We start from the raw sequence: 27,791 nt of genomic DNA, 5'->3' as shown, positions 1-27,791 counted from the left end.
CACAAAAACAGAAATATCGATCAATGGAACAGGATAGAAAGCCCAGAGATAAACCCACGCACATATGGTCACCTTATGTTTGACAAAGGAGGCAAGAATATACAATGGAGAAAAGACAGCCTCTTCAATAAGTGGTGCTGAGAAAACTGGACAGCTACATGTAAAGAATGAAATTAGAACACTTCCTAACACCATACACAAAAATAAACTCAAAATGGATTAAAGACCTAAATGTAAGGCCAGACACTATAAAACTCTTAGAGGAAAACATAGGCAGAACACTCTATGACATAAATCACAGCAAGATCCTTTTTGACCCAAATCCTAGAGAAATGGAAATAAAAACAAAAATAAACAAATGGGACCTAATGAAACTTAAAAGCTTTTGCACAGCAAAGGAAACCATAAACAAGACCAAAAGACAACCCTCAGAATGGGAGAAAATATTTGCAAATGAATCAACGGACAAAGGATTAATCTCCAAAATATACAAGCAGCTCACGCAGCTTAATATTAAAAAAACAAACAACCCAATCCAAAAATGGGCAGAAGACCTAAATAGACATTTCTCCAAAAGAAGATATACAGATTGCCAACAAACACATGAAAGGATGCTCAACATCACTAATTAGTAGAGAAATGCAAACAAAAACCACAATGAAATATCACCTCACACTGGGCAGAATGGCCATCATCAAAAAATCTAGAAACAATAAAAGCTGGAGAGGGTGTGGAGAAAAGGGAACCCTCTTGCACTGTTGGTGGGAATGTAAACTGATATAGCCACTATGGAGAACAGTATGGAGGTTCCTTAAAAAACTAAAAATAGAATTACCATATGACCCAGCAATCCCACTACTGGGCATATACCCTGAGAAAACCATAATTCAAAAAGAGTCATGTACCAAAATGTTCATTGCAGCTCTATTTACAATAGCCGGGACATGGAAGCAACCTAAGTGTCCATCATCGGATGAATGGATAAAGAAGATGTGGCACATATATACAATGGAATATTACTCAGCCATAAAAAGAAATGAAATGGAGGTATTTGTAATGAGGTGGATGGAGTTAGAGTCTGTCATACAGAGTGAAGTAAGTCAGAAAGAGAAAAACGAATACAGTATGTTAACACATATATATGGAATCTAAGGAAAAAAAAAAAAAAGGTCATGAAGAACCTAGTGGCAAGACGGGAATAAAGACACAGACCTACTAGAGAATGGACTTGAGGATATGGGGAGGGGGAGGGGTGAGATATGACAGGATGAGAGAGTGTCATGGACATATATACACTACCAAATGTAAAATAGATAGCTAGTGGGAAGCAGCCGCATAGCACAGGGAGATCAGCACGGTGCTTTGTGACCGCCTGGGGGGGTGGGATGGGGAGGGTGGGAGGGAGGGAGATGCGGGAGGGAGGAGATATGGGAACGGGTGTATATCTGTAGCTGATTCACTTTGTTATAAAGCAGAAACTAACACACCATTGTGAAGCAATTATACTTCAATAAAGATGTTTTAAAAAAAAAAGAGAAGATGTGGCACATATATACAGTGGAATAATACTCAGCCATGAAAAGAAATGAAATTGAGTTATTTGCAGTGAGGTGGATGGACCTAGAGTCTGTCATACAGAGTGAAGTAAGTCAGAAAGAGAAAAACAAATACCATATGCTAACACATATATATGGAATCTAAAAAAACAAAATGGTTGTGATGAACCTAGGGGCAGGACAGGAATAAAGATGCAGATGTAGAGAATGGACTTGAGGACACGGGGAGGGGGAAGGGTAAGCAGGGACGAAGTCAGAGAGTAACACTGACATATATACACTGGCAAATGTAAAATAGATAGCTAGTGGGAAGTAGTTACCTAGCACAGGGAGATCAGCTTGGTGCTTTGTGATCACGTAGAGGGGTGGGATATGGAGGGTGGGAGGGAGGTGCAAGAGGGAGGGGATATGGGGATATATGTATACATATAGCTGATTCTTTTTGTGCTACAGCAGAAACTAACACAACATTGTAAAGCAGTTATACTCCAATAAAGTTGTTTTAAGAAAAAAAATGTCGTACAGTAGTCCCCCTTTATCTGCAGGCTATACCCTCCAAGAGCTCCAGTGGTTGCCTGAAACCTCAAATAGTACTGAACTCTATATATACTATGTTTTTTCCTATACATACAGATGTACATACATACCTATGATAATGTTTAATTTGTAAATTAGGCACAGTGAGAGATTAATAACAACACTGATAAAATAGAATAATTATGACAATATACTGTAATAAAAGTTATGTGAATGTAGTCTCTCTCTCTCTAAATATCTTATTGTACAAATGTAATGACTCTTTCATCTTAACTAAGCACTTATCATGCACTGTGGCCATAACTTTTCCAGTTTGAGGTGTGACAGCGAAACTTGCACAAATTTCTTTTTCCTTCTTCACAATTTATGGATAGAAGATTCTAAGTGTAGATCTTATTGACCTCAGAATACAATTTTTTTCTTTCCTTTCCTTATTAAGTTCAAAACTTTCACCTTTTCACTTAAAGGAAGCATTTTACAGCTTCTCTTTGGCATATCCAAATTGTCAGCATCACTACTCTTGTGCTTTGGGGCTGTTATTAAGTAAAATAAGGGTTGCATGAACACAAGCCCTGCGATACCCAGTAGTCGATGTGATAACTGAGTTGCTACTAAGTGACTAAATGGATGGTATACAATGGGCAAAGTGATGATTCATGTCCGGGGCAGGATGGAATGAGATTTCATCATACTACTCAGAACATCATGCCATTTAAATTTTATGAATTGCTTATTGCTGGAATTTTCTATTAACATTTTTGGACCACGTTGACTTTGGGTAACTGAAAACAAGGAAAGTGAAACCTTGCATAAAGGGAACTACTATATTTACATACAATGGAACATTACTGAGCCATAAAAAGGAATGATGTTCTGACATACGCTACAATATGGATGAAGCTTGAAAACATTATACTAAGTGACATGAGCCAGTCACAGAAGGACAAATATTGTACATTTCACTTATATGAAATATCTAGAATAGGCAAATTCATAGAGGCAGAAAGTAGGTTAGTGATTAGCAGAGACTAGGGGAGAGGAGAAATGGGAGATAACTGCTTTATGGGTATAGAGTTTCTGTTTGGAGTGATGGAATAGTTTTGGAAATAGACAGTGGTGAGGGTTGCACAACACTGTTAATGTAATTAATGCCACTGAATTGTACATTTAAAAATGGCTAAAATGGCAAGTTTTGTTATATATATGCTACTGCAACAAAAAAAGAATAAGCAAAGGACTAGATTCATTCAGCATAAAAGTTTTCATACAGAAATAGTATTTGATTTTATATTGCTTCACAAACAGTGATGCATATAGGTATAGGTTGATACTCTTTAGTTTTTTCAAAATTTACGAAGACGTTCATCATGGCATCACTTATAATAGAAAAAAAAAAAAAAACTGGGAGCAACCTAACAACCAACGACAGCTGAACAGTTAGACAAATTACGGTAATTAACTTCACGAGAAATTATACCGTCATTAAAATAATCATTAGGTAGCAACGTAAAAACTGATTATGACATATTAAGTAAAAAGGATATTTTGTATATTGTCATTGCAATTGTACTTTAGGTGGGAAAACAGTAACTATTCGGCTAGGGTTGTGGGATTGAGTAATTTTAAAATATTGTCCCATGTTTTCTGTAATTTTGGTATATTTTACTAAAAATAAATCAGTAAATTGGACGGTGCGATCACGAGCTCACTGCTCCAGTGCGGAGACACATGACTTCCCTTTCCTCAGCGGTCCCATTCGAGTTTGCACAGCTGACTTGTCGGTTTCAGGCCCCAGGGGCGGCTCTCTGCGGACCCCCGAACAGCTTTGTGAGGGACCATGATCCCAGCGAAGGCTGCGTCTTGCTGGCGCTCTTCCAGTCCTAAATACCGCATGGGACGCCCACTAAAACCTACCTGTTTACCTGAGAGGCAAACTTAACTGGGGGTCCTGCATTTGCATGGCCAAGTCTGAAGCTCGGCCTCTGCGCCCACCCACCTGCCACCTCACCCCACTCCTCGCCGCCGCCGCCTCTCCTAACGCGCTCCTCCCCCTCCTCCCCCCTCTCACCCCCTCCCGGAGCCCGGGCTCCACCCCGCCCCTGCCGAGCCCCGGTCCCCCGTACCCCAGTGGCTCTGGGCGGCGGAGCCGGCCCCCGCCTCCAGGCCCGGCGGGCGAGCGCGCAGGCGCGGAGGGCGGGCGCGGGCGGAATGGGGACTGCAGCGACTGCAGCGGCGGCGGCGGCCGGGGAGGGGGCGCGCAGCCCGAGCCCCGCCGCCGTGTCGCTCGGCCTGGGCGTGGCCGTGGTGTCGAGCCTGGTGAACGGGTCCACCTTCGTGCTGCAGAAGAAGGGCATCGTGCGCGCCAAGCGGCGAGGTAGGGCGGGCCGCGGCCCTGCTCGGGGTGGGGGCGGGGGCGTGGAGGGAGCAGCCGCCGGCCGTGGGGAGGGGAGCAGCCGCGGGGGTGTGTTCCGGTCGTCGCCGGAGTGGGGTCCGGAGACGGGGCGGGGCACCTCGGAGGGCCAGCTGCGCGGGCGCGAGGCCCCTAGACCATCCGCAGCACAGGCGCGGACGCGGTCCTGTGCGCCAGAAGCGCCGCCGCCGCGGCCAAGCCTGGTCCTCCAGCAGCTCCGGAGGCGGCCTGGGAATTAGCCGGTGCTCCCTGAGCGGTGGTAGTTGTGTCGCCGCCACGGTTTCTCTCCCTTCCCAGCGCTGGCGAAGCCTTCTTCAGTTTTATAAGGTTTCTCCAGCTGACTTCTTTCCTCCCTCCCAGACCCAATCGCTTTGCAGCCGTGCAGCCCACCGACCTGCCCTCTGGTTGGCGCCCAGGCGTCCCTGTCACCCGCACCCACCGGCTGCTAGGGAAAGCTTCCTGTTTGCAGTATCCCCCGAATGGTCGGAGCCCAGTGCCTGCTCAGAAGGAGCGACGGGCCTCCCGCCTTTGCTGTGACTCCAGCCTGGGGTGCACTTGGAGGGCAGGACCTGCTGACTTCTCGCCCCCTGCAGTGGCCACGCCAGTGCAGAAGTAAGAGCTGTGTGCTAGGCAGCTGTGTGCTCGGCAGAAGTAAGAGCTGTGTGCTAGGTGGGACCTGCGGGCCAAGGAGGCGCTCGCTCTCAGGGTCGAGCGAGAGGTCTGACCTTTCCTGTGGCTTCTGTTCCTGGGGTCCTTGATTGAACCATCTCTGGTTTAGATTTGACCCATCTGACTACAAGTGATCTTCATTGTGAAGAACACTCAAGGAAGATTAAAACCACCAAAAATGGGCCAACTGAGTATTCCTTGGGTGGATAAGCCACCAAACACCACTGCTTATCAATGTGGAAAGTGTAAGATGTAGCAGAGTTCTTTGCCAGTGTTCTTCTGTGCTAAGAGAGGCCTGAGACAGTTTACTGAATGCAAGATGTAGCATGCTTTGAGACTGAAAATGAACGTGTCCAGAAGGACTGAGAGAGTCTTGTGGTTGTTCTACAAGAATAGTGTTAGGAGCTCTCTGGGAAGGAGGAAACCGCCAGGTCATGGGTTTAAGAATAAGTAAACTTATTTAATAGTTCAGATTCTATAATGCAAGTGAAACTCTCTTCAGTGCCCTGGATGATCAGCCAGGAGTGAATTGAGGAAAGAGATAAAGGGGCCTACAATCTCGAGTGAAAATATAAAATCATAGATATTTGTTAAAGAATTCAACTTCGAAGTGAAAACGTTGCAGTCTGTACATAAAATCTAAATAAAACCAAGCGTGGTTTCCCTAGGATGCAGATGTATCTCTAAGGTAATAAATGGACGTCTGGCAGTAGCACACTTTTCAGGGAGCACCTGTCAGTTTGAGGGGCTCCAGGGGTGGGTGACATGTTCGTCATGATTCAGAAATAAACAACACACGTGCCCTTGATAGGATAGGTACATGATCTCCAGAACCCATGACCCCAGTCTAACCATGAGAAAAACATCACACAAACCTGAATTCAGGAACAGCCTGCAAAGTACCTGACCAGTCCTCCTGTCAAGGTCGTAAAGTCTGACAGACTGTCGCAGCCAGGAGGAGCCTGAGGACACATGGCCATAAGACATAAGGTAAAATCTAAGGAAACCTGAATATAGACTTCAGTTAACAGAAAACAATAATTATTGAGTAAAACTAAATATGTTATTTCAGCTCAGCTTATGTGTTCAAGGGAATTAGGGACTAAGAAAATAAACACAGCAACCTGAAAAAAAAAATTATTCATGCTTTTATTTATACCTGCGTACTATGCCCTTAAATAAATGAGTGGAAATGTGATATTTGCCGATTTCATACTTCTCCAGTTACTACCCACCACTACTAATTCAAGCTAGCTGGCTTGCTCATAATGGTGGAAGACAGACATATAGTCTTGTTTTGATAAATTTAGTTTTGATTTGCTCAACAGACATTCACAAAACTCTTATTATGTGCCAGGCACTGTTGTAGGTATTGAGGATGCGTAGTTTTAGCATCTACTCCCCCTGAAACCTTTTTCTACCTCTGCTAATGAGCAACATAGTTGGCCGTTGTGAAATGACTGAAATGGGGGAGATGGGAGGGAAGAGAAGGTGGCTAAAAACTGGGGAGTCAAGTTCTTGTGCTAAGGGAGACCTGATGGTCTTACACTGTAAAAAGCTGTCTCGCTGAAAGTTTCAGCTTTATTGCATTGCCATGCACCAGCATTTCTTTCAAGTCTCAGCTTCAGGAGAGCCAGGTTCTGGTCACAGACCTTCCTTTGTGGGGGAGGAGTTGGGGTGCAGCTTTCTCTGTTACCAGCTTTCACTCACTCTTGAAAGTACCTTCCCAATGAATGGAATATCTTTCATGAAACGGAATGGATAGGCTAGGAGCACCATCCACAACACAGGCTCAAGGTGAACTGCCTCACTCCTGGTGTGGCTTTGATAGACCCTGATGGGAAGAGGGCAGGGGACACCTGGGGCCACAGGTCATTGATAGTATGTTTAGTGTTAGAGCCCACTTGAAGCAGAGCTTAGAAGAGAGAAACAAGGTAACCATCAAGTCTGAAGATAACTTGTTGAAAGCCAGTTGCAACATTAGAATTTTGTGCTGGTGGATAGGTGAGGATGGCCTGGGAGCCTCTTAACTGGGGGGGATGATGTCCTGCCCTCAGACAGACATTGTGGAGACCTCAGGAAAGTCATAGAATTGCATAGATGAGTAACTCTATGTAGAATGTCCTAGGCCAGGAAGAACCACGATCTTTTTAAAATCCCTTTCATCAAAACTGGGAGATACCACCTAACACACATTAGGATGGCTATTGTTTAAAAAAAAAAAAAAAAGCAGAAAATAACAAGGATTGGTGAGGATGTTGAGAAATTGGAACCCTTGTGCCCTGTTGGTGGGAATGTAAAATGGTGCAGCTGCTATGAAAAACAGTAGGGAGGTTCTTCAAAAAATTAAATGTAGAACTACCATATGACCCAGCAATTCCACTTCTGAGTATATATATCCAGAAGAAATGAAAGCAGGGACTTGAACAGATATTTGCACACCCATGTTCATAGCAGCAGTATTCACAGTAGAGAAAATGTGGAACAAATTGTGGTATATACGTTCAGAGGAATATTATTTAGTCTTAAAAAGGAAGGAAATCCTGACACATGCTACAACATGGATGAGCCTTGAGGACATGATGCTAAGGGAAATAAACCAGTCACAAAAGGACAAACCTTGTATGATTCCACTCGTATGAGGTACCTAGAATAGTCAAATTCACAGAGACAGAAAGTAGAATGGTGTTGCAGGGGGCTGTGAGGAGGGGGGATGGGCACAGAGTGTCTGTTTTGGAGGATGGGATAGTTCTGGAGATGGTTGGTGGTGATGATTGCACAACAAGGTGAATGTACTTGACGCCATGGAACTGTACACTTAAAAATGGTTAAGGGCTTCCCTGGTGGCGCAGTGGTTGAGAATCTGCCTGCCAATGCAGGGGACACGGGTTCGAGCCCTGGTCTGGGAAGATCCCACATGCCACGGAGCAACTAGGCCCGTGAGCCACAACTACTGAGCCTGCGCGTCTGGAGCCTGTGCTCCGCAACAAGAGAAGCCGCGACAGTGAAAAGCCCGCGCACCGCGATGAAGAGTGGTCCCCTCTTGCCGCAACTAGAGAAAGCCCTCGCATAGAGACGAAGACCCAACACAGCCAAAACAATAAAAAATAAATAAATAAGTCAGGAGCTCTAAAAAAAGAAAAGGTTAAAATGCTAAATATTATATATATTTTACCACCATAAAAAAAGTCCCTTTTAGATTTCGTAGTCTCCTTCCTGAGAGGAGTACAGCCTAGTGGTGTAGTCACACGGTTAAGAGCTCGGAGGTGAGTGAGTTGTCCTGTGAGAGTGGAAACTGGGATCCAAGCATCCCGCCTGCTAGTCTCAAGCCTTCTGTACTGACTTTGAAGGGCATGTGCTCTCTGGTCATGGAATGTGCACGTTTTCTCCTTGCCTCTCTTGCCATTCCCAGGCACACACCTAGGTGCGTGTACCCCCAAACCCAGAGCTGAGACAGACACATGTTATCTTCACCCCTGCAGCCCTTTGACTCTGTGGTTAGTTTCTCCAGCTTCTGTAAACCCTCCAGACCCTGACAGATGAGGTCAGCTTCCTCTCCTGCCGTGTGTCTTCTTGGTGCCTGTCCTCAGCCCCTTCCTGCCCCTGAAACCTGTGGTATGATGGCTTGTTCCCTTGTCTGTGCTCCCCCTGGATCCTGGCTCTTCAAGGCAGGGCACATGTCCTGTCCACTGGGAGGCATGTGGTGGACATTCAGTAATGCTATCTAATTGGCCATGAGTAACCCTGGAGTGAAGAGGGTAAAACCAAACCTCGTATTTTATTTCTGAGCTTTCTTCCAATTATTCAGAGCTGACCTCATTTACCTGGGGCCTCCACTAAGTAACAGAATCCAGAGTTACTGCTAGATCTGAAAATCTGTAACCCTGTTATCTATCTAGCTCCAAGGGGAGATCGTTGATAAGGAACATGGTGAGAATAGGGCGAGTGTTAAGAGCATTTGAATGGCTCCACAGCCTGTACACATCTGGTTTACTTGATAGTATTTCCATGAGAAGAGAAGATAAAGAAGGCTGCTACTTACGGAAGACTTACGATGTCCCTGACTCATGCATCGGTCATGTTCCGTGGGCTGACTGGACTCAGATGGGCCCCGCTTCCTTGGGGTCTCCAGGGGGTTGCAGTCAGATGGTGGCTGGGGCTAGAGCCATCTGAGATGCCTTCTTCATCCCTTGTCTGGGATAGCTGAGACAGCGAGGTGGTTCCTGAGCCACCTCCCCCCGCTCACCCACCACCTTTTTCCATCCCTCCATGTAGTCTCTTCACACGTGGCCACCTTGGGCTTCCTTACACCATAGTGGTCTCAGGGAAGTCAGACCCCTTACATGGTGGATAGCTTCCCCTAGACCAAACCTTCCAAAGACTAAGGTGAGAGCCGAATGGATCCTTGTGACCTAGCCTTGGAGGTCTTGCAGTACCACTTCTGCCACATTCTGTTGGTGTACTCAGGGCCGACCCAGGTTCAGTGTGGGAGGGGATGGCCTAGGGACATGGATCCCAGGAGGTGTGATACAGGAGAGGAAGTTGAGGCATGCACCCGATACAGGTCTGGTGGCACCAGGATTTGAACCTAGCTTGGGCTGACTTTGAAGGTGGTTTCTCTCTCCTGCTCCCTGTGGGAAAGGTAAGGGGGAAGATACAGAAATTCACCTATAGATAAGACTTTTCTGATGAGGGGCTTCACAGTCTATGTGGAAAAAGCTGGTACTCGGATACTGGTTTATTATAAATAAATATAATAATACCCCTAACACTAAGTATAAATAATACCCTGAAACATTAAGGCAAATAAGAATTTCTTATCATTTTCATGTGACAAATGTGGGACTAGATCACTAATAAAAATTCCTACATGAAATACCCTTTGGTCTTAATGAATTTCTGTTGGACAGAGTATATTTTTTTCTTCGAAAATGTTTATACATAAATAGTATAAAATATAATGTAATTTGTATTTCCAGCCCTTAAAGTCCTCAATGAGTAGCCAACCAGTCCTTTTTTTAAAAAAAAATGTAGCTATGAGCGGCTAAAAAAGACCACTTTTCAAGAAGAATATGCTCCATCCCACACTCCCTAATGTTTCCGGGCCAGGAACCTGTGACGGGAAACTGACCCCTCTTAGATATTGCCTGGGTCAGCCAGGGAGGGTGGGCAGGCAGAGGGTTTACCTTGCATGTTCGTGCCCAGTCGGAGCTCTTTGGTATGATATGATTACTCAGCGGAGTATATCATGAATTCCCAGAACCTGGGCATAGTCATGCTTTTAAAAGAGCATCTTCTTCTTGCTTATAGAAATATGGTCATTGTTTAAAATCTGGGAAGTACATACAATTACGAATAGGAAAATAAAAAGCATTCATCTCCTCACCTTCAGGTAAGTACTGTTAAAATTAGGGTGTATTTCTTCCTCGTCACATTCAATACTTGTATTTCAAAATTGAATTTTAATGAATAAATCCTGTGTGCAAAATATATATAACACGTATGTAGGGTATAGAGAATAATAAAATAAACACCACCTATCAAACATTCCAAAAAAATTATATATATCTTTAAAATCTTAAAAAAAACCTTTTTACTATGGAAAATGTCAAACATATACATAGAGAAAATAGTGTAATAGACCCCCATATACCTATCCCCCAGCTTCAACAATCATTAGTCTGAGCCAATCTCATTTCATTTATACCCCAGTGCCCCTCCTCTGCCCCCACCCCAGTGGAATTGACACAAATTCCAGGCAGAATACCATCTCATCTATGTATTTCAGTGAGTATCTCCTTGTTAAACATAACTGTAATACCTTTATTGCACCTAAAAATTAACAATAACTCTTTAATATTCTCACATACCTGGTCAGTGTTCAAATTTCTGTGATTATCTCATCAGTTTTTCCCAGTTTGTCTTTTAGAATCAGGATCCAGTTTTGATCCATACATTGCTGTTGGGTGGTACACCTCTTCATCATGTACTTTGAAAACTGTGTGCCAGTTTATGTCCTGTGGTTGCTCTCAGTCTGTCATCCCCAGTCTGTCATCCCCATCCTTTGAAAAAATATTCAGTGGCTGCATGAATGTTACCATTCTCCTTTTGTAGGACATGAGTGTTTCCAGTTTCTTTGCTAGTATAATATGTTATATTGAATATCTTTGCATATGAATGTTTGGATAGCTCCCTCAAAATAGAGTTTTAAAAGTGGTGATGTTTCAATAAACTGTGTGTATGTGTGTATATAGTATAGTACGTGTGAGTGTAAGAGTCATGACTGAGAGTTCATTTTCTTAGATTGTTCTGTTCACATCAACAGAACCTGACAGTACAGGTATAAATGCCTGACATCTACCTGTCGTGGAGACAGGAATTGGCCACTTTGGCTTCTCTGTACTCAGGGTGAGTGGGGGCAGCCCTGGTTTCAGAGAAAGGGAGAGGGAAAATGCTGTAGTAAAGGTGAGGAGGAAGAGAGCACTTTTCAAGGGCAGATACCATGCCTTGGGAGTCTTTATAAGTCTTTGTATTCACCAAGGAACGTGATGCTTCCAGTAAACATTTGATAGAGAGCTTCCCTGGAGGGAGTATGTGTTAATATATACTGGACTTATTCCCTGTGAAACATCGAATGTCATTTCCCACAGAAACTGTGAGAAACTGTCACAGTGGTTATTGCATTATGGTCAGCATTGTGTGGGCTAACCTAGAAGTTTAGCTATTGTTTATAAACTATTTTTTCTTTTTAAATATTGGAGTATAATTATATATAGTCAGCTGCGTAGACCTTAAGGGTCAGTTTGCTGAGTTTTTTTTTTTTTTTACAAGAATGATTTTTTTAAAAAAATATTCTTTTTTATTTATTTATTTTATTATTTATTTATTTTGGCTGCGTCAGGTCTTAGTTGCCACACGCCAGATCTTCGTTGCGGTGCGTGGGCTTCTCTTTAGTTGTGGCGTGAGGGTTTTCTCTCTCTAGTTATGGCGCACAGGCTCCAGAGCACGTGGGCTCTGTAGTTTGCGTCACGCAGGCTCTCTAGTTGAGGTGCGCCGGCTCAGTAGCTGTGGCGTGAGGGCTTAGTTGCCCCACGGCATGTGGGATCTTAGTTCCCTGACCAGGGATTGAACCCGCGTCCGTGGCCTTGGGAGGCAGGTTCTTTACCACTGGACCACTGGGAAAGTCCCAGTTTGGTGAGTTTTGACAAATAAATATACCTCTGTAACCAACACCCCGTAAAGAAATTGATTATTGCTGTCACCCTAGAAAGTTCTCTAGTGTTCTTTTTCATTCTGTCCTCCCTACACCAGAGGGTCTGCTCCTCTAGTATCCATCTGCATAGATTGAATTAGTTTTGCCTGTTCTTGAACTTCATATAAATGGAATCATGGGGCTTCCCTGGTGACACAGTGGTTGGGAGTCTGCCTGCCGGGTTCGAGGCCTGGTCTGGGAGGATCCCACATGCCGCGGAGCAACTAAGCCCGTGAGCCACAACTACTGAGCCTGCGCGTCTGGAGCCTGTGCTCCTCAACAAGAGAGGCCACGACAGTGAAAGGCCCGTGCACCGTGATGAAGAGTGGCCCCCGCTTGCCGCAACTAGAGAAAGCCCTCGCACAGAAATGGAGACCCAACACAGCCAAAAATAAATTAATTAATTAATTAAAAAAAAACAAAAACAAAAAAAACTGTATAAATGGAATCATGAATACAGTATGTATTCTCTTATGTCTACTCTTCTTTCTTTCCTTCATCATGGTTTGCATATTCATCGTGATATGTGTATCAGTCGTACTTATATTGCTAAGTAGTGTTCCATTGTTTGAATATACCACAATTTGCTTATCTATTCTGAAAATTTGGTTGTTTCCAAATTTTTGCTGTTTGAGGAAAGCTGCAATGACAATTCTTACATAATTCTTTTTTGACTTAAAGTATTCATATCTTCGGGGTAAATACCTTGGAGCATTGCTGGATCATGTACTGCTGGATCATGGAGTAGGTATATAATTAAATGTTAAGAACTGCTGAACATTTTCTAACTACAGTTGTACCATTTTACCCTCCCATCAACAATGAATGAGAGTTCCAGGTGCTCCACATTCTCTCCAACATTTGGTGTTGTCACCTGTTTAATTTTAGCCATTCTGATGAGTGTACAGTGGAATCTCATTGTGATTTTAATTTGCATTCCCCTGATACCTAATGATATTGAGCATCTTTTGATGAGTTTATTGGCCATTTGTATACACTCTTTTTGAGGTGTCTTTTCAAGACTTTTGCCTGTATTTTACTGGATTGTATCTTTTTATTATTGATAGTGTGCATTATACATAACATGTATGTATAATCTGGATACAAGTCCTTTGGCAGATTTAGGAATTGAAAATATTTTCTCTGAGGCTTGTCTTTTCATTTTCTTAATGTTTCCTCTTGAAGAGCAGAAATTTTTAATTTTGATGAAGTCTAACTTATCATTTTTTTCCTTCTGTGTGGTTAGTACTTTTTGATTTCTGCCAAAAAAAAAATCTTTGTTTCTCCTCAGGTCACAATGGCATCCTCATGTGTTTTCCTCTAGGAATTTTATAGCTTTAGCTTTTACCTTTAGGTCTGTAAGCCATCTTGAGTTAATTTTTGTATATGAGTGAAGTATGAATCAAGGTTCAGTATTTTCCCTACTGGTATCCATTTGGTTCAGCATCATTTGTTGAGGAAATTTCCCTATTGAATTATACTGTTGCTTTAGTCCATGATCTGACTGTACATGTGTGAGTCTATTTATGAACTCTTTTCTGTTTTATTGTATATGTCTATCCTTATGCCAGTCTGTATTGATTATGTAGTTTTATAATCTTAAAATCAGATAGTATAAGTCATACAGTTTTGTTCTTCTTTTTCAAGATTGCCCAACTATTTCTTTAGGAAAATAAGTTCTGCATATCTAGTAACCAACATACAAAAGAACTTCAAGTACTAAATCCACTCATAAATTGGTGAATACCAAGTGCTCAAATTGAGTCGAATTAATGCCCTCATCTAGCTGTGTTGGTGTCAGGAAAGAAATTTTCTTGATAGTCCTTTTTTAAGAACTCTGTAAAAACTATGTAGTATCTTTTTACACATTTTTTAAAGTTAACTTTAAGTTTTTAAAGTTTTACACATTTTCAAGTTAATTAATTCATAAAGGACTTAGTGATCCACTCTTGCTTTGCTGATAGGAGCAGCTCTGCTGTTGCTGTCCGGAGCACACACGAGTGGAAGCAGTTTTGCTGTGGTATAATCAGAAAGGAAATAAACTAGACGACTGCCTGTATTTTTGTGCTAGAAAGTCATATTTTAAGGACATTTCTGATACACATTTAAACCCAAATGGAAGGTTTTAAAAGCCACGAGTCCATGGTTGGACAACATCAATGCCAATTGATATTATCATCCTGACAAGTCTCTTTTGTATTTGCACAACACTTCTTTGTCTTGTAGTTCAGCTGTTGTAAACAACCGTTCAACTCTCAGTTAGCATCCAAGGTTTCCAGTATGAGGGGGAAAAAAATTCTAGGCTTTAGGTATTGCTACCTTTGCAACCCACACCTAGGAGTGGAGGGGAGGAGGCATGAGTATAGTCAAATAAACAAACAGAAAACCAGTGTTCTACAGTTCTGAGGTTCCTTGTTCTTGCTAAGGCCAGAGAACTTGAAAAGTCCCAGGCATCAGCTGGAAAGAGGATGAGCATGGACCTAGGCTTGAACAGGTGCCTCCTGAGGGTGTCAGGTGAGTAACTTTAGGATTTTTAGGGACAATGATGAAGGTGAAACTGTGAAGAAACCAAGTCATTTTAGGACATAAGAAAATAATATCTATGACAGGGCCAATGGCTAACATGGAATGCAGGCTCCTAGGAATTGCTGGCTGCAGGAGGATGGAACCTGGGGCAGCCAGCTCAGTGAGGATGCTAGGCACAGGTGGATGGGCGAGAAGAGCAATGGGGTGCTTCCGTGGGCACTGGGGATATTGCTGAACTGGAGCCCTTGGTGACCATGTGGAGTAGTGTCACTTTGATCTACAGTTAGGGGTGTGGGGCAAGTATCCAGACAGAAAATCTTAACTTACTTAATGTCCATGGAAGCAGAAAAAATTTTGCCTAATATTGGCTTAAAAGGCGAGGGTGATCGCAATACCTTTGGATTTCAGCAAACACAAGCTCCTCCTGGGGAGTATGAGTGGGAGGACCCTAAACACTTGGAACTGGGCTTCCCTGGTGGCGCAGTGGTTGAGAATCTGCCTGCCAATGCAGGGGACACGGGTTCGAGCCCTGGTCTGGGAAGATCCCACATGCCACGGAGCAACTCGGCCCGTGAGCCACAATTACTGAGCCTGCGCGTCTGGAGCCTGTGCTCGGCAACAAGAGGCCGCGATAGTGAGAGGCCCGCGCACCGCGATGAAGAGTGGCCCCCACTTGCCCCAACTAGAGAAAGCCCTCGCACAGAAACGAAGACCCAACAAAGCCATACATACATACATAAAAAGAATGTAAGCAGAGAAGAATAGCATTAAAAACAAAAACAAAAACAACAAAAAAAAACACTTGGAACTAACCTGTACCCTTTGACTGGAGGGAGACCAAAGGCTTGTTATTTCTCTATCCCTGGGTACGTGGTATCCCAGGTTCTTCCCCATTTTAGTGACAGAGTCCATTTCAAACTATCAAAAGCACGTGCTGTATGGTAGTTAATGGTGTGGGGAAAACTATGGCAGTGAAAGAGGAGAGCCTCAGTGGGTCCCATTGTGCTGGCATCCTTGGACAAGCTTTCACTGCATGAGTGTTGCCCACATTCTAGCTGCTGCTGTAACAGTGATCCCATGACTTCGTAAGCACTCACAACAAAACTGTATTCATCACAGTAAAAGGAATTGGCCTTTCCCTGCCCCCAGCATAGACACCCAACAAAAAAGACTGTGACTGATTCCTTGATCTCAGAGTCCCTAAAATCTTTTGAATATTATATATGGAATTTTGAAAAGCTGTTGAGTAAATTATTGTGTGCATCTGCTATAAAAACAAGCTTCAAGATCTAGAATGAAATGTGTTCACAGTTATTTTAAATAATAAGCAAGGATATTTACTTATACACAAAAGAGAGCAGAAGTGGCCATGCTAGTATGAAACAGAACAGACTTTAAGACAAAAATTATTACTATAGACAAAGAAGAACATTTTTTTTTGGCTGCATTGTGTCTTCGTTGCTGCGCGCGGGCTTTCTCTAGTTGTGGAGAGCGGGGGCTACTCCTCGTTGTGGTGCATGGGCTTCTCATTGCTGTGGCTTCTCTTGTTGTGGAACACGGGCTCTAGGCACACGGGCTTCAGTAGTTGTGGCTTGTGAACTCTAGAACGCAAGCTCAGTAGTTGTGGCACATGGGCTTAGTTGCTCTGTGGTATGTGGGATCTTCCCAGACCAAGGCTCGAACCCGTATCCCCTGCATTGGCAGGCGGATTCTCAACCACTGCGCCACCAGGGAAACCCAAGAAGGACATTTTATAACAATGAAAAGGTCTACTGTAAGTCTATACTTGATTTCCTTTGTTTTCTAAGCTTCTTTAGGGTATAAAATAACAAAGTTTACGTTACCTTTATTATAAGTTACAACAATATATTGTTGGGTTTGTAACATAAAAAATGTAGCATATATAACAATAATAAAATAAAGAAAGACCACTGATCTGTTCTTTGTATCTATAAATTTGGTTTTGTTGAAAATTTTTTTAATTGAAATATAGTTGATTTGCAATATTAGTTTCAGGTGTTCAGCAAAGTGATTCAGTTATTTATATGTATTTTTTCAGATTATTTTCCATTATAGGTTATTACAAGATATTGAATATTGTTCTCTGTGTTATACAGTAAATTCTTGTTGCTTTTCTATTTTATATATAGTAATGTGTATCTGTTAACCCCATACTCCTTATTTATCTGCCCCTCCCTTTCCCCTTTGGTAACCATAATTTTGTTTTCTGTGTCTGTGAGTCTGTTTCTGTTTTGTATATAGATTCATTTGCATTATTTTTAGAGTCCACACATAAGTGATATCATATAATGTTTGTCTTTGACTTAACTTCACTTAGTATGATATTCTCTAGGTCTATCCACATTGCTACAAATGGCAATATTTCATTCTTTTTAATGGCTGAGTAATGTTCCATTTTGTGTGTGTGTGTGTGTGTGTGTGTGTGTGTGTATACACACACACACACACACACACACCCCACATCTTCTTTATCTGTTCATCTGTTGATAGACACTTAGGTTGCTTCTGTGTCTTGGTTATTTGTAAATCATGCTGCTGTGAACATCAGGCTGCATGTATCTTTTCAGATTAGAGTTTTCATCTTTTCCCAATATATAACCAAGAGTGGGATTGCTGGATCATATGATAGCTCTATTTTTAGTTCTTTAAGGAACCTCCTTACTGGTTTCCATAGTGGCTGCACCAATTCATATCCCTACCAACAGTGTAGGAGAGTTCCCTTTTCTCCACACCCTCTCCAGTATTTATTATTTGTATAGTTTTTGATGATAGCCATTCTGGCAGGTGTGAGGCGATACCTCATTGTGGTTTTGATTTGCATTTCTCTAATAATTAGCGATGTTGAGCATCTCTTCATGTGCCTGTTGGCCACCTGTATGTCTCCTTTGGAGAAATGTCTATTTAGATCTTCTGCCCATTTTTTGATTGGGTTGTTTGTTTTTTGATATTGAGTTGTATAAGCTGTTTGTATATTTTGGAAATTAAGCCCTTGTTGGTTGTGTCATTTGCAAATATTTTCTCCCATTCCATAGGTTGTCTTTTTGTTTTGTTGATGGTTTCCTTTGCTGTGCAAAAGTTTTAAAGTTTGATTAGGTACCATTTGTTTATTTTTGCTTTTATTTCTTTTGCCTTGGGAGTCTGATCTAAGAAAATATTACTACGATTTATGTCAGAGAATGTTTTGCCTATGTTCTCTTTTAGGAGTTTTATGGTGTCATGTCTTATATTTAGGTCTTTATGCCATTTTGAGTTTATGTTTGTACATGGTGTGAGGGAGTGTTTTAATTTCATTGATTTATGTCACGCTGTCCAGCTTTCCCCACACCACTTGCTGAAGAGAATGTCTTCTCCGTTGTATATTCTTGCCTCCTTTGTCGAAGATTAATTGACCATAGGTGTATAGGTTTATTTCTGGGCTCTCTATCCTGTTCCATTGATCTGTCTGTTTTTGTGCCAGTACCATGCTGTCTTAATTACTGTAGCTTTGTAGTATTGTCTGAAGTCTGGGAGGATTATGCCTCCAGCTTAGTTCTTTTTCTTCAGGATTGCTTTGACAATTCTCTTTTTTTTTTTTTTTTTTTCAGATTCCATATGTAAGTAAAAGACATGCTCTAAAATAGCCACAGTGTGATTAGCACGTTTGGGAAATTGAACAAGGATTCTGTACTAATAGTTGATCATTGTTCTGCAGTGTTCACTGCAGGGCATTCTTCAGCTCAGCTCTGCTTTCTGATATGTAGGACATCACGGGCCACATTTGTATCAGACACACTCAGAAGGACATGGGACAGGAGCCACAGCCAGTGTCAGGCCCTCTCTGTTGGCGCCTGGTAGCAGAGGCAGAGCATGGTTTAGGGGCCCAGAGGCAGAACTGCAGCCGACGGTGCCACAGCTGCCCAGCCTTACAAGCCTCATGCCCTCCAGTATAAAGTCATAGAGGCAGAACTCCCAGGCCCTGAAAGAGCTGTTCCTGTTCTCAGAGGTGTTGCACTAGGGGAGCCCAACCTCCAGTCAGATGCCATTTGCCCATCAGAGGTCATTTTTACCTTAAGTGCTGTCCCCTGGCCACATGGCTGTCAGCTTTATAGTCGCATTCTCATGCAGAAAGTGAAGGGGTTTTGTTACTCAGTTATCTACAACAATCCATATTGAAGTTTTGCCAGTTGCCCCAACGCTGTCCTTTATAGCAACCTTTTTTCCCATCTAACATCATGTGTTTAGTCACATCTCTTTAGTTTCCTGTCATTTGCAACAGTACCTTAGCCTTTGTCTTTCATGACCTTGCCGATTTTGAAGCGTACAGGCCAGCTGATATGTGGACCATTTCACAATTTCCTCATGATTAGATTCAGGTGATGCACTCTGGCAGGAGCACTGCAGATGTGATGTTGTGCCTTTCTCAATGCACCCTCAGGAGGCACAGGATGTTGGTTTGTCCCACTGCTGATGGTGTCAACTTTGACCACTTAGTTAAGGTGATGTCCATCAGGGTCTTAGAGTACTGTAAAGATAACTTTTTCCCTTTGTGATTAATAAAAAAGCTGGTGGAGGTGATTCATGGAGATTACGTGGCAATCCTATCCCTCAGCAAACTTTCATTCACTTATTTTAGTCTCCATTGATGGTTCTTGCCTGAATCAGTTTTTGCTGTGATGTTACCAAATGGTGCTATTTGAACTAGACCATTCCTTCCACTCTATCGTTACTTATTGGTCTCATTTTCTTAAAAGTACTTTTTAAATACCTGTAGCTCTGCTCCTCAAAGAAACAGGCTGGCTTCCTATGTTCATTATACCAAATTACTAAGAATTAAAACACCCAAATAGATTAGGTGTTTTAGTCTGAAGTGAAAAAATCCTGTTAGACTAGGAGCATTTTGACATACCTGAAGAAGGACAAAAGGAGGGATGGATGTGACGAGGAGACCTGCTCCCATCTCTGCCTGCCCTGGCATGCATTGGGACATAAGAGGGTAATCCAAGAGAGTAAAAGAGAAACCACTGTGTACAATGTCCGATCATTGAGTGAGTGTAAGGGTCTGCTTTCAACCATTTTCACATGGTTGCAAAAAGAGCCGTGTCACAAAGGTTCTACATTATGAACCTGTTTAAGTAGCAAGTCACTGAACCCTATACTAGAAAAATTATCATATAAATGGGTTTCAGTAAATGCATGAGAGAATTGGACTTTGAAGATCAAATCTCGTTTGAAATCAACATATAAAAAGTTACTCCAAAGAATATTTGTCTCTAGGTGATGTGTTGAGCCCCCCTCCCAAATAAAGTACAATTTATAAAGATTTTATTTGTTTGGGTCAGCTTGTGTTGATTGCAGAAAGTATTTTGCCACTTTTAATCATTTCTCATGCTGCTATTTATAGACTACTTTAAAGTTTCTTTGTAGGATGAATAAAAGTATGACATTCATTATTCTTTTCAATTTTAGTTTTATTTAAATATTCCTCTTTTAAGTATGTAGCTTGTAAACCTCTTGGTTCGTACTTTCCTGATGTTTTTGTCTCACTCTTTTACAGGTACCTCCTATTTAACAGACATTGTGTGGTGGGCAGGAACAATTGCAAGTAAGTACTCTTTGTGGGGAGACCTTGGTCTCCTTTTGTAAGATCAGTCATTTGTCTGCCAGGGCTGGATGGAGGGGGTGGGATGAGCTTAGCTTGTTCTTTGGAATAAGGACCGGGATGGTGGGAGACAGTGGAGGGTGAAAGCAGAGGATCCTGCTGCCTGCTGTTAGCCCTGAATTTTGTCCAGGTCAGACTGTCCTGGGCCTGAAGAAATTAAGCAGCTCCTGCTTCCTCATCTGTAGTTGGGCTGTGGGCATTTGGTGAACTTTTGCTCCACACAACTGGTTTTACAAAGGAGAGTTTCTTCACTCAGCCTTAAGTACCAGATCAGAGGTCATGTGTTATAATATAAAAATAATAAAATTAGAGTTCAGAACTTTACATATATAAAGAAAAATTCTGTTAGATATTTCAGATATATCTTGAGGTCTTTTTGTCACACATTGTCTTTTAGGCAAGAAATTTTCTAGCAGATGTTGATTCATTGAAGGACTCATTTTTAAGCTTTATCTATCTGTCTATCTACCTATCTATCTGTCTGTCTATCTATCTATCTCAGCGCAGCCCCGGGCACAGCCCTGTGCAGGCAGTAGTGTTTCCACTGGATGTGCCAGCAGCGTGTCACTGGAATAGACCCCAGGCCACTTGAAGGGACATGGAAAGCTCTACATGATCTGCCTTAAAACAGGGATGTGTTAAGAAGAAAGTGGAAATATACTCTCGTACCCACTGTCAGTCACTGCTGGTTAGATTGGGAATTTCCATAGAGGGTTGAAACTAATTGGACCAGTGATACTATGGGGCCTGCTCTCCTCTGCTTTCAGGAGTCTTAATCATGCAAATGATGCCCCATATTTCCTTCCTCACCAGTAATGAGAAAGAAGTAGCCCTTTCAGAGCACAGTCTTGCAAAATTCAACTCTGTGATGAATGCTCAAAGAGATTTTTGTAATTGCAGTGATGCCCTTGTGATTCTCTTGACAGTGGCTGTTGGCCAGATTGGAAACTTCCTGGCTTACACGGCGGTCCCCACAGTCCTGGTGACTCCTCTTGGTGCCCTTGGAGTGCCATTTGGGTGAGAGCTGGGATTCTGTGTTTTGGTTTTTAATGTGTAGTTTAGGTATAAGAAAACTTTTCATTTTCAATGTTTCTGTTAAAATAATAAAAGTAGAAGTGTAACTGAAGATATGTCTTCAGTATTGCACTCCATATGGTTTAATTTTTATCCCTTCAGATTTAGTTGTATGAATTATTAACCCTCTCTTAGACATTTGCTTCAGTATATTTCAAATCCTAACTTATTCATGGATACCAACATGATGTCATCACTCTCCTGGTCTTTGCTCTGGAAGACTTCCTAGAGACTGGAGTCTTCCCAGCTCCTTGGCAAGTGATTCTGAGAAATCAATAAGCAAAACTAGTCAGTTGGTGTTTTATTTGGGTCCCTAGCATCCCCTGCTGGATGCTGGGCAGTCCCCTATCTCAGGAGATTATGGAGGTTGGGACAAATGATACATGGGCTCCAGTGGGTTGTGTAAAAGGATTCACGACTCACAACAGTCAATAGCAAATGTATCACCTGAGGAGAATGGCTCTGGTTTGGTCTGGAGTAGAACAGGAGCAACGTGGGGCCTTGAGTTTTTATTGCAGTTACGAAGTGAGCCAGGTGGAGGTTCCCATGCTCAGTCTGGGGCTTACATGGTTTGAAATTTTAGTGCCAAGGGCCTGAGGGTGTGAGCTGTCCTTCTTATCAGGTTGCCTGGATATGGGGCAAAAGGGAAAAGAGAGGACTGGGGACACGAAAGCAGCCAGCCACCACAAATGGGGTCTTTCTCTTTATTACACTTGGCTTACCTATGAAAATGATTTTATGAGACATTTATTAAATATATTAACACTTATCCTCTTGTGAACCTATTTATATTATTTTACCTTTGAAGAAATCATTAATAAACAGAGATAGAATAGAAGCGAAATAGCGTCCAGGTTTCTAATTCATTGATATATTGGTATTCTGCTGTATTCCAGACAGAGCTCCAGATCCTTGCAGAGAAGTGTGTCTATGGTAGATGTATTTAATTGCGTACCTTAGCGTTACTTAGGCTTTAAGATTCTGTGGCCTAAAAAGCACAAAAGCGTTTTCCATGTGTGAACCTTTGAAAATGTGTTTGTAGTACATTGTTCTAATCCAAACATACGCCTAGTATCACATGTGGCTTAACATCACTTTGCATTTTGGATGGCCCTGAAAAGCTTAGATTACATGAGTGGCACTCTCGTTGGGGAATCACTACTTCAGCTTCTCAGAGCCCAGCCTCACTCTCCGTTTCCTGAAAAATAATCAGGCAAATAAACAACCCAACCATATGATCTTTGCACATTTAATGCGCACATATTAAAATGCCTTGCTTCATTAATTTCCAAAGAACTGTCTATTCTTAAGGACTTTGATAAGTCAAAGACTCCTCACTAGAAATGTTCACTGCTCTAGGTCTTCAGGGGACGTTTCCCAAGGAACCATGTGAGATGGCATTCTGGATTAAAAGAATGCTTTCAACTCAGGATCCCAATAAGAGGTTTTTTAAAAGAAAGAAAACAAATTAATTTGGAAAAAGTAAAGATATCAATATGTAGGTACATATGTATATGTATATTTAAAAGAAGTTTCTTTTTTTGTTAATGGGATGAGGTTGCTAGAATTACATAGAAACAAATGAAAAGAATGTGGCACTGGGAAAAAAGATGTCTAATATCAGTGAAATAGAATAGAGAGTTCCCAGATAGCTCCACTTTTCACTGTAGTGGTTTAATATATGATAAAGTAATCATCACAACAAAGAACTTTTAAAAAGGCCTTTAAAAATGTTTTATTTGGAATTAATTTCCAAATTACAGAAAAATTACAAGGTTAAGAATAATTAAAACAGCATCCAGGGACCTCCCTGGTGGTGCAGTGGTTAAGAATCCACCTGCCAAGGCAGGGGACATGGGTTTGAGCCCTGGTCCGGGAGGATCCCACATGCAGCAGAGCAACTGAGCCCGTGTGCCACAACTGCTGAGCCCATGTGCCGCAACTACTGAAGCCCGTGCTCCGCAACAAGAGATGTCACCACAATAAGCCTGTGCACCACAACGAAGAGTAGCCCCTGCTTGCCGCAGCTAGAAAAAGCCAGCTCACAGCAACAGACCCAACGCAGACAAAAATAAATAAATAAATAAATAAATAAATTTATTAAAAAAAAAAAAAACAGCATCCATATACCCCTCACCCAGATACATCGATTGTTGATGTTCCATCCCACTTGCTCCATCATTTCCTTTCTCTGTATCAGGGTTTTTCAACCTTGATACTATCACCATTTGGGGCCAGATAATTCTTTGTTTTGGGGGGCTGACCTGTGCTTTTTAGGGTGTTTAGCAGCATCCCTGGCCTCCACCCACCAGATACTGGTAGCTCCCTCTCCCCAAAATGTCTCTGGACATAAGCAAATGTCCCCTTGTGGGGCAAATCACCTTTGTTTGAGAAGCACTTTTCTATTATGAATGTGGTGTTTGTTTTGTTTTTTGGATTTTTTTTTTGATCCATGTGAGAATAGTTACATATATCATGATCCTTTACCCTTAAAAACTTTGACTTGTATTTCCTAAGACAAGAGACATCCTCTCCATAACAATAGTATGATCATCAATTTTGATAAATTTAACATTATTATAATAAATGTATCTTTCTAATCTGCCTTCCCCATTCCAATTCTGTTAAGTGAACCATTATACCATTATTCTATACCATTATCCTTATACCGCCATCCTTTATACCATTATTTTTCCTTCTAGTGCAAGATCTAGTCTCGTATCTGCATTTAGTTGTCATATCTCCAGTTTAAAACAGAGGGTTTCTTTTCTTTTATTTTTTTAAATAAATAGTTTTGGGAAAACTGGTAAACAATTTGTAGGAACATCAGTTTAAATCCTAATCATAGCACCATCAAAATATGATCTAAGTGAATTAAGCATTATGTACAGGATGGCCATCCAAGTGTGAAATAGAAACAAATACAACATTGAATGGTTTGTTGATACTACATTCAGTGCCTGATTTGTGTAATGACGTTATTTGATATGTTGAGGTGTGTTATCTCACTCAGCAGTGCAGAGTATGCTATGTAAAGCTGAAGTGAACCCAGTGTGCTAACTAGCATCTCCATTAATACCTACCTGAGTATCTGTGGCATGTAGCTACAGATAGTTTATGTCTCTGATTTTCACTGAACAAACCTGCATCTCTAGCACAAACCAGAGTAAGTCATATAGAGATTTTATCTGTAAAAAAGGAGAAAAAAAAGTTTAGCTGTGTACCTAGAGTTTATGGTCCATGTATAGGAAAACTTTTAATGTGTTTCAGATCTTAGAAGGTTAAGAAGTTTCAAACATTTGAAGCAATAAAAATGAAAAGGTTAATTTTCCACACTAAAAGATAAAATAAGAAGGATGGAAAAACGATTTCAGTATGACAGTAATTACAGTGACGATATAAAGAATTTCTTGGACTTCCCTGGTGACACAGTGGTTAAGAATCCGCCTGCCAATGCAGGGGACATGGGTTCGAGCCCTGGTCCGGGAAGATCCCACATGCCGCAGAGCAACTAAGCCCGTGTGCCACAACTACTGAGCCTGCACTACAGAGCCCATGAGCCACAACTCCTGAAGGCCGGGTGCGAGCCCATGCTCTGCAACAAGAGAAGCCGCTTCAATGAGAAGCCCGCACACCGCAACGAAGAGTAGCCCCCACTCACCACAACTAGAGAAAGCCCGCACACAGCAACAAAGACCCAACACAGCTTAAAATAAATAAATAAAATAAATAAATTTTTAAAATGTATATATATTAAAAAAAAGAATTTCTTAAATCGACCAAAATAATATGAAAACCCCAATAGATAAAATGACAAAGGGCAAAAAGTGCCACTTTATACATAGGAAAATAAATTTATTCCACTAATGTTAAACCTCATTTTCAATAAAATGCACATAAGCAAACAGATTTAATAAACACCATATATGTGTGTATGTGTGTGTGTATATATATACACACACACACACAAAGGAAGAAGAGGAAATAGAACTATATAAGAGTAACATTATTGTATCTCACTGTAGTTAAGTTAGTATCAATTTGAAATGTATTCTGATAAGCCTTAGAGAAACCACAAGGAAAATAACTTAAAACAAGTATAGTGAAAAAAATCATTAAAGGAATTAAAATACCACACTGTAAAGATTCACTTAATGCAGAAGAAGGCAGTGAGAAATAGGGGACCAAAAAAAAGACGAGAAACATAGAAAACAAAAAGTAAGACAGCAAACATAATCTAACTATATCAATAAAAACAGTAAATGTCAGTGGATTAAACAGTCCAATTAAAAGGCAAAGATTGTCAGGCAGGATGAAAAACAAGATCCAGCTATATGCTTTCTACTTCAGACATACTTTAGATTCAGAGATACAAATAGATTAAATGTAAGAGGAACAAAAAAGATATATTATGCAAATAGTAACCATAAGAAAGTTGGAGAGGCTATGTATCAGACAAAATAGACTGTAAAACAAAACAAAACAAAAGTTACTAGAGATGAAGAGAGACATCTTATAATGACAAAAGGGGCAGTCCGTTAGGAAGACATAACAATTATAAACAAATATGTACCTAAAAACAGAGATCCAAAATATATAAAAGAAAACCTGACAGAATGGAGAAATAGAAAGTTCAACAATAATAGTCATAGCCTTCAATACCACACTTTCAATAATGGATAGAAAAACTAGGCAAATGATAATGAAGGAAATAGAAGACTTGAGTGACACTGTAACCAACTAGATAAAATAGACATCTTTAGAACACTCTACCCAACAACAGCAGAATTCACCTTCTTCCCAAGTGTACGTGGAACATACTTCAGGATAGACCATGTGGTAGGCCGTTAAAATCATCAGTAAAGTTGAAAGGGTTGAAATCATTCTCTGACCACAGTGGAATGAAATTAGAAAGTAAAATCAGTGAACTTTGTGAAATTCACAAATATATGGAAATTAAATAACTTACTACTAAATGATCAATGGATCTGAAAAGAAATCATGGGACTTCCCTGGTGGTCCAGTGGTTAAGAATTGGTCTTGCAATGCAGGGGACGCCAGTTCGATCCCTGGTTGGGAAACTAGGATCCCATGTGCCGTGGGGCAACTAAGCCCACACGCTGCAACTAGAGAGCCCGCGTGCCACAACTAGGGAGCCCGTGTGCTGCCGCTACTGAGCCCGTGCACTCTGGAGCCCGTGTGCCACAACTAGAGAGCCCGTGTGCTGCAACTAATGAGCCCGCATGCTCTGGAGCCCATGCACCACAACTAGAGAGAAGCCTGCGCGTCAGAAGTAGAGAGAAGCTCATGCACCACAACAAAGAGCCCACATGCTGCAACTAAGACCCAACGCAGCCAAAGAATAAATAAACAAATAAATATTTTAAAAAATAAAAGAAATCACAAAGGAAATTAGAAAATATTTTGAGATGAATAAAAATGAAGAAACAGCATGCCAAAGCATTTAGGATTCAGCTAAAGCAGTACACAGAGAGAAATTTATATTTGTAAATGCCTACATTGAAGAAAAAAAAAGGAAAGATCTCAAAATCAACAACTTAACCTTCCATCTTAAGACACTGGAAAAAGAGGACAAACTCAAAACAAATAGAAGGAAAGAAATAATAAAGATTAGTGCATAAATTAATGAAATAGAGAATAGAAAAACAATAGAGAAAATCAATAAAAGCAGTTAGTCCCTTGAAAATATCATCCAAATTGATAAGACTTTAGCTGGACTGACAAAGCAAAAAAGAAGACTGAAAGTACTAAAACCAGAAATTAAAGAGGAATATTACTACCAACTGTACAGAAATGAAAAGAATTAATAGGCAAATATTATAAACAACTGTATGCCAACAAGTTAGATAATGTAGGTGAAATGGACACATTCCTAGAAAGACACAAACTAACAAAACTGTTTTGAGAAGAAATAGAAAATCTGAAAAGACCTGTAACAAGTAAATAGATTGAATTAGTAAATAAAATCTCCATCAGGGAAAAGCTTAGGTAAAACTGGTGAATTCTACCAAACATCTAAAGAAGAATTAATAGCAATTCTTCACAAAGTCTTCCAAAAAATAGGAAAGGAGTTTCCTTCTCAGCTCA

The 27,791-nt window shown here is 41.3% G+C and overlaps 1 protein-coding gene across 2 annotated transcripts in view; it reads left to right on the top strand.

Annotated features, from left to right (window-relative positions):
- The first annotated feature begins 4,259 nt into the window (after window positions 1-4,259).
- NIPA1 (NIPA magnesium transporter 1) overlaps window positions 4,260-27,791 on the top strand; it is a 36,992-nt gene continuing 13,460 nt past the window's right edge. The window contains exons 1-4 of one of the 2 annotated variants that reach the window (XM_057551649.1): window positions 4,329-4,467; window positions 4,864-5,115; window positions 20,505-20,552; window positions 21,536-21,626. In XM_057551649.1, coding sequence (XP_057407632.1) covers window positions 4,983-5,115; window positions 20,505-20,552; window positions 21,536-21,626 — 272 coding nt within the window. In that variant the 5' untranslated portion in view covers window positions 4,329-4,467; window positions 4,864-4,982. Of the gene's footprint in view, window positions 4,468-4,863; window positions 5,116-20,504; window positions 20,553-21,535; window positions 21,627-27,791 lie in introns of both variants that reach the window. The other variant, XM_057551648.1, reaches the window with a different exon arrangement.

This window comes from Balaenoptera acutorostrata, chromosome 8 (assembly GCF_949987535.1).
Source record: "Balaenoptera acutorostrata chromosome 8, mBalAcu1.1, whole genome shotgun sequence".
Lineage (NCBI taxonomy): Eukaryota > Metazoa > Chordata > Mammalia > Artiodactyla > Balaenopteridae > Balaenoptera > Balaenoptera acutorostrata.
Note: the sequence above shows the minus strand (reverse complement) of the source record. Positions and strands in the feature narration are given on the sequence as shown.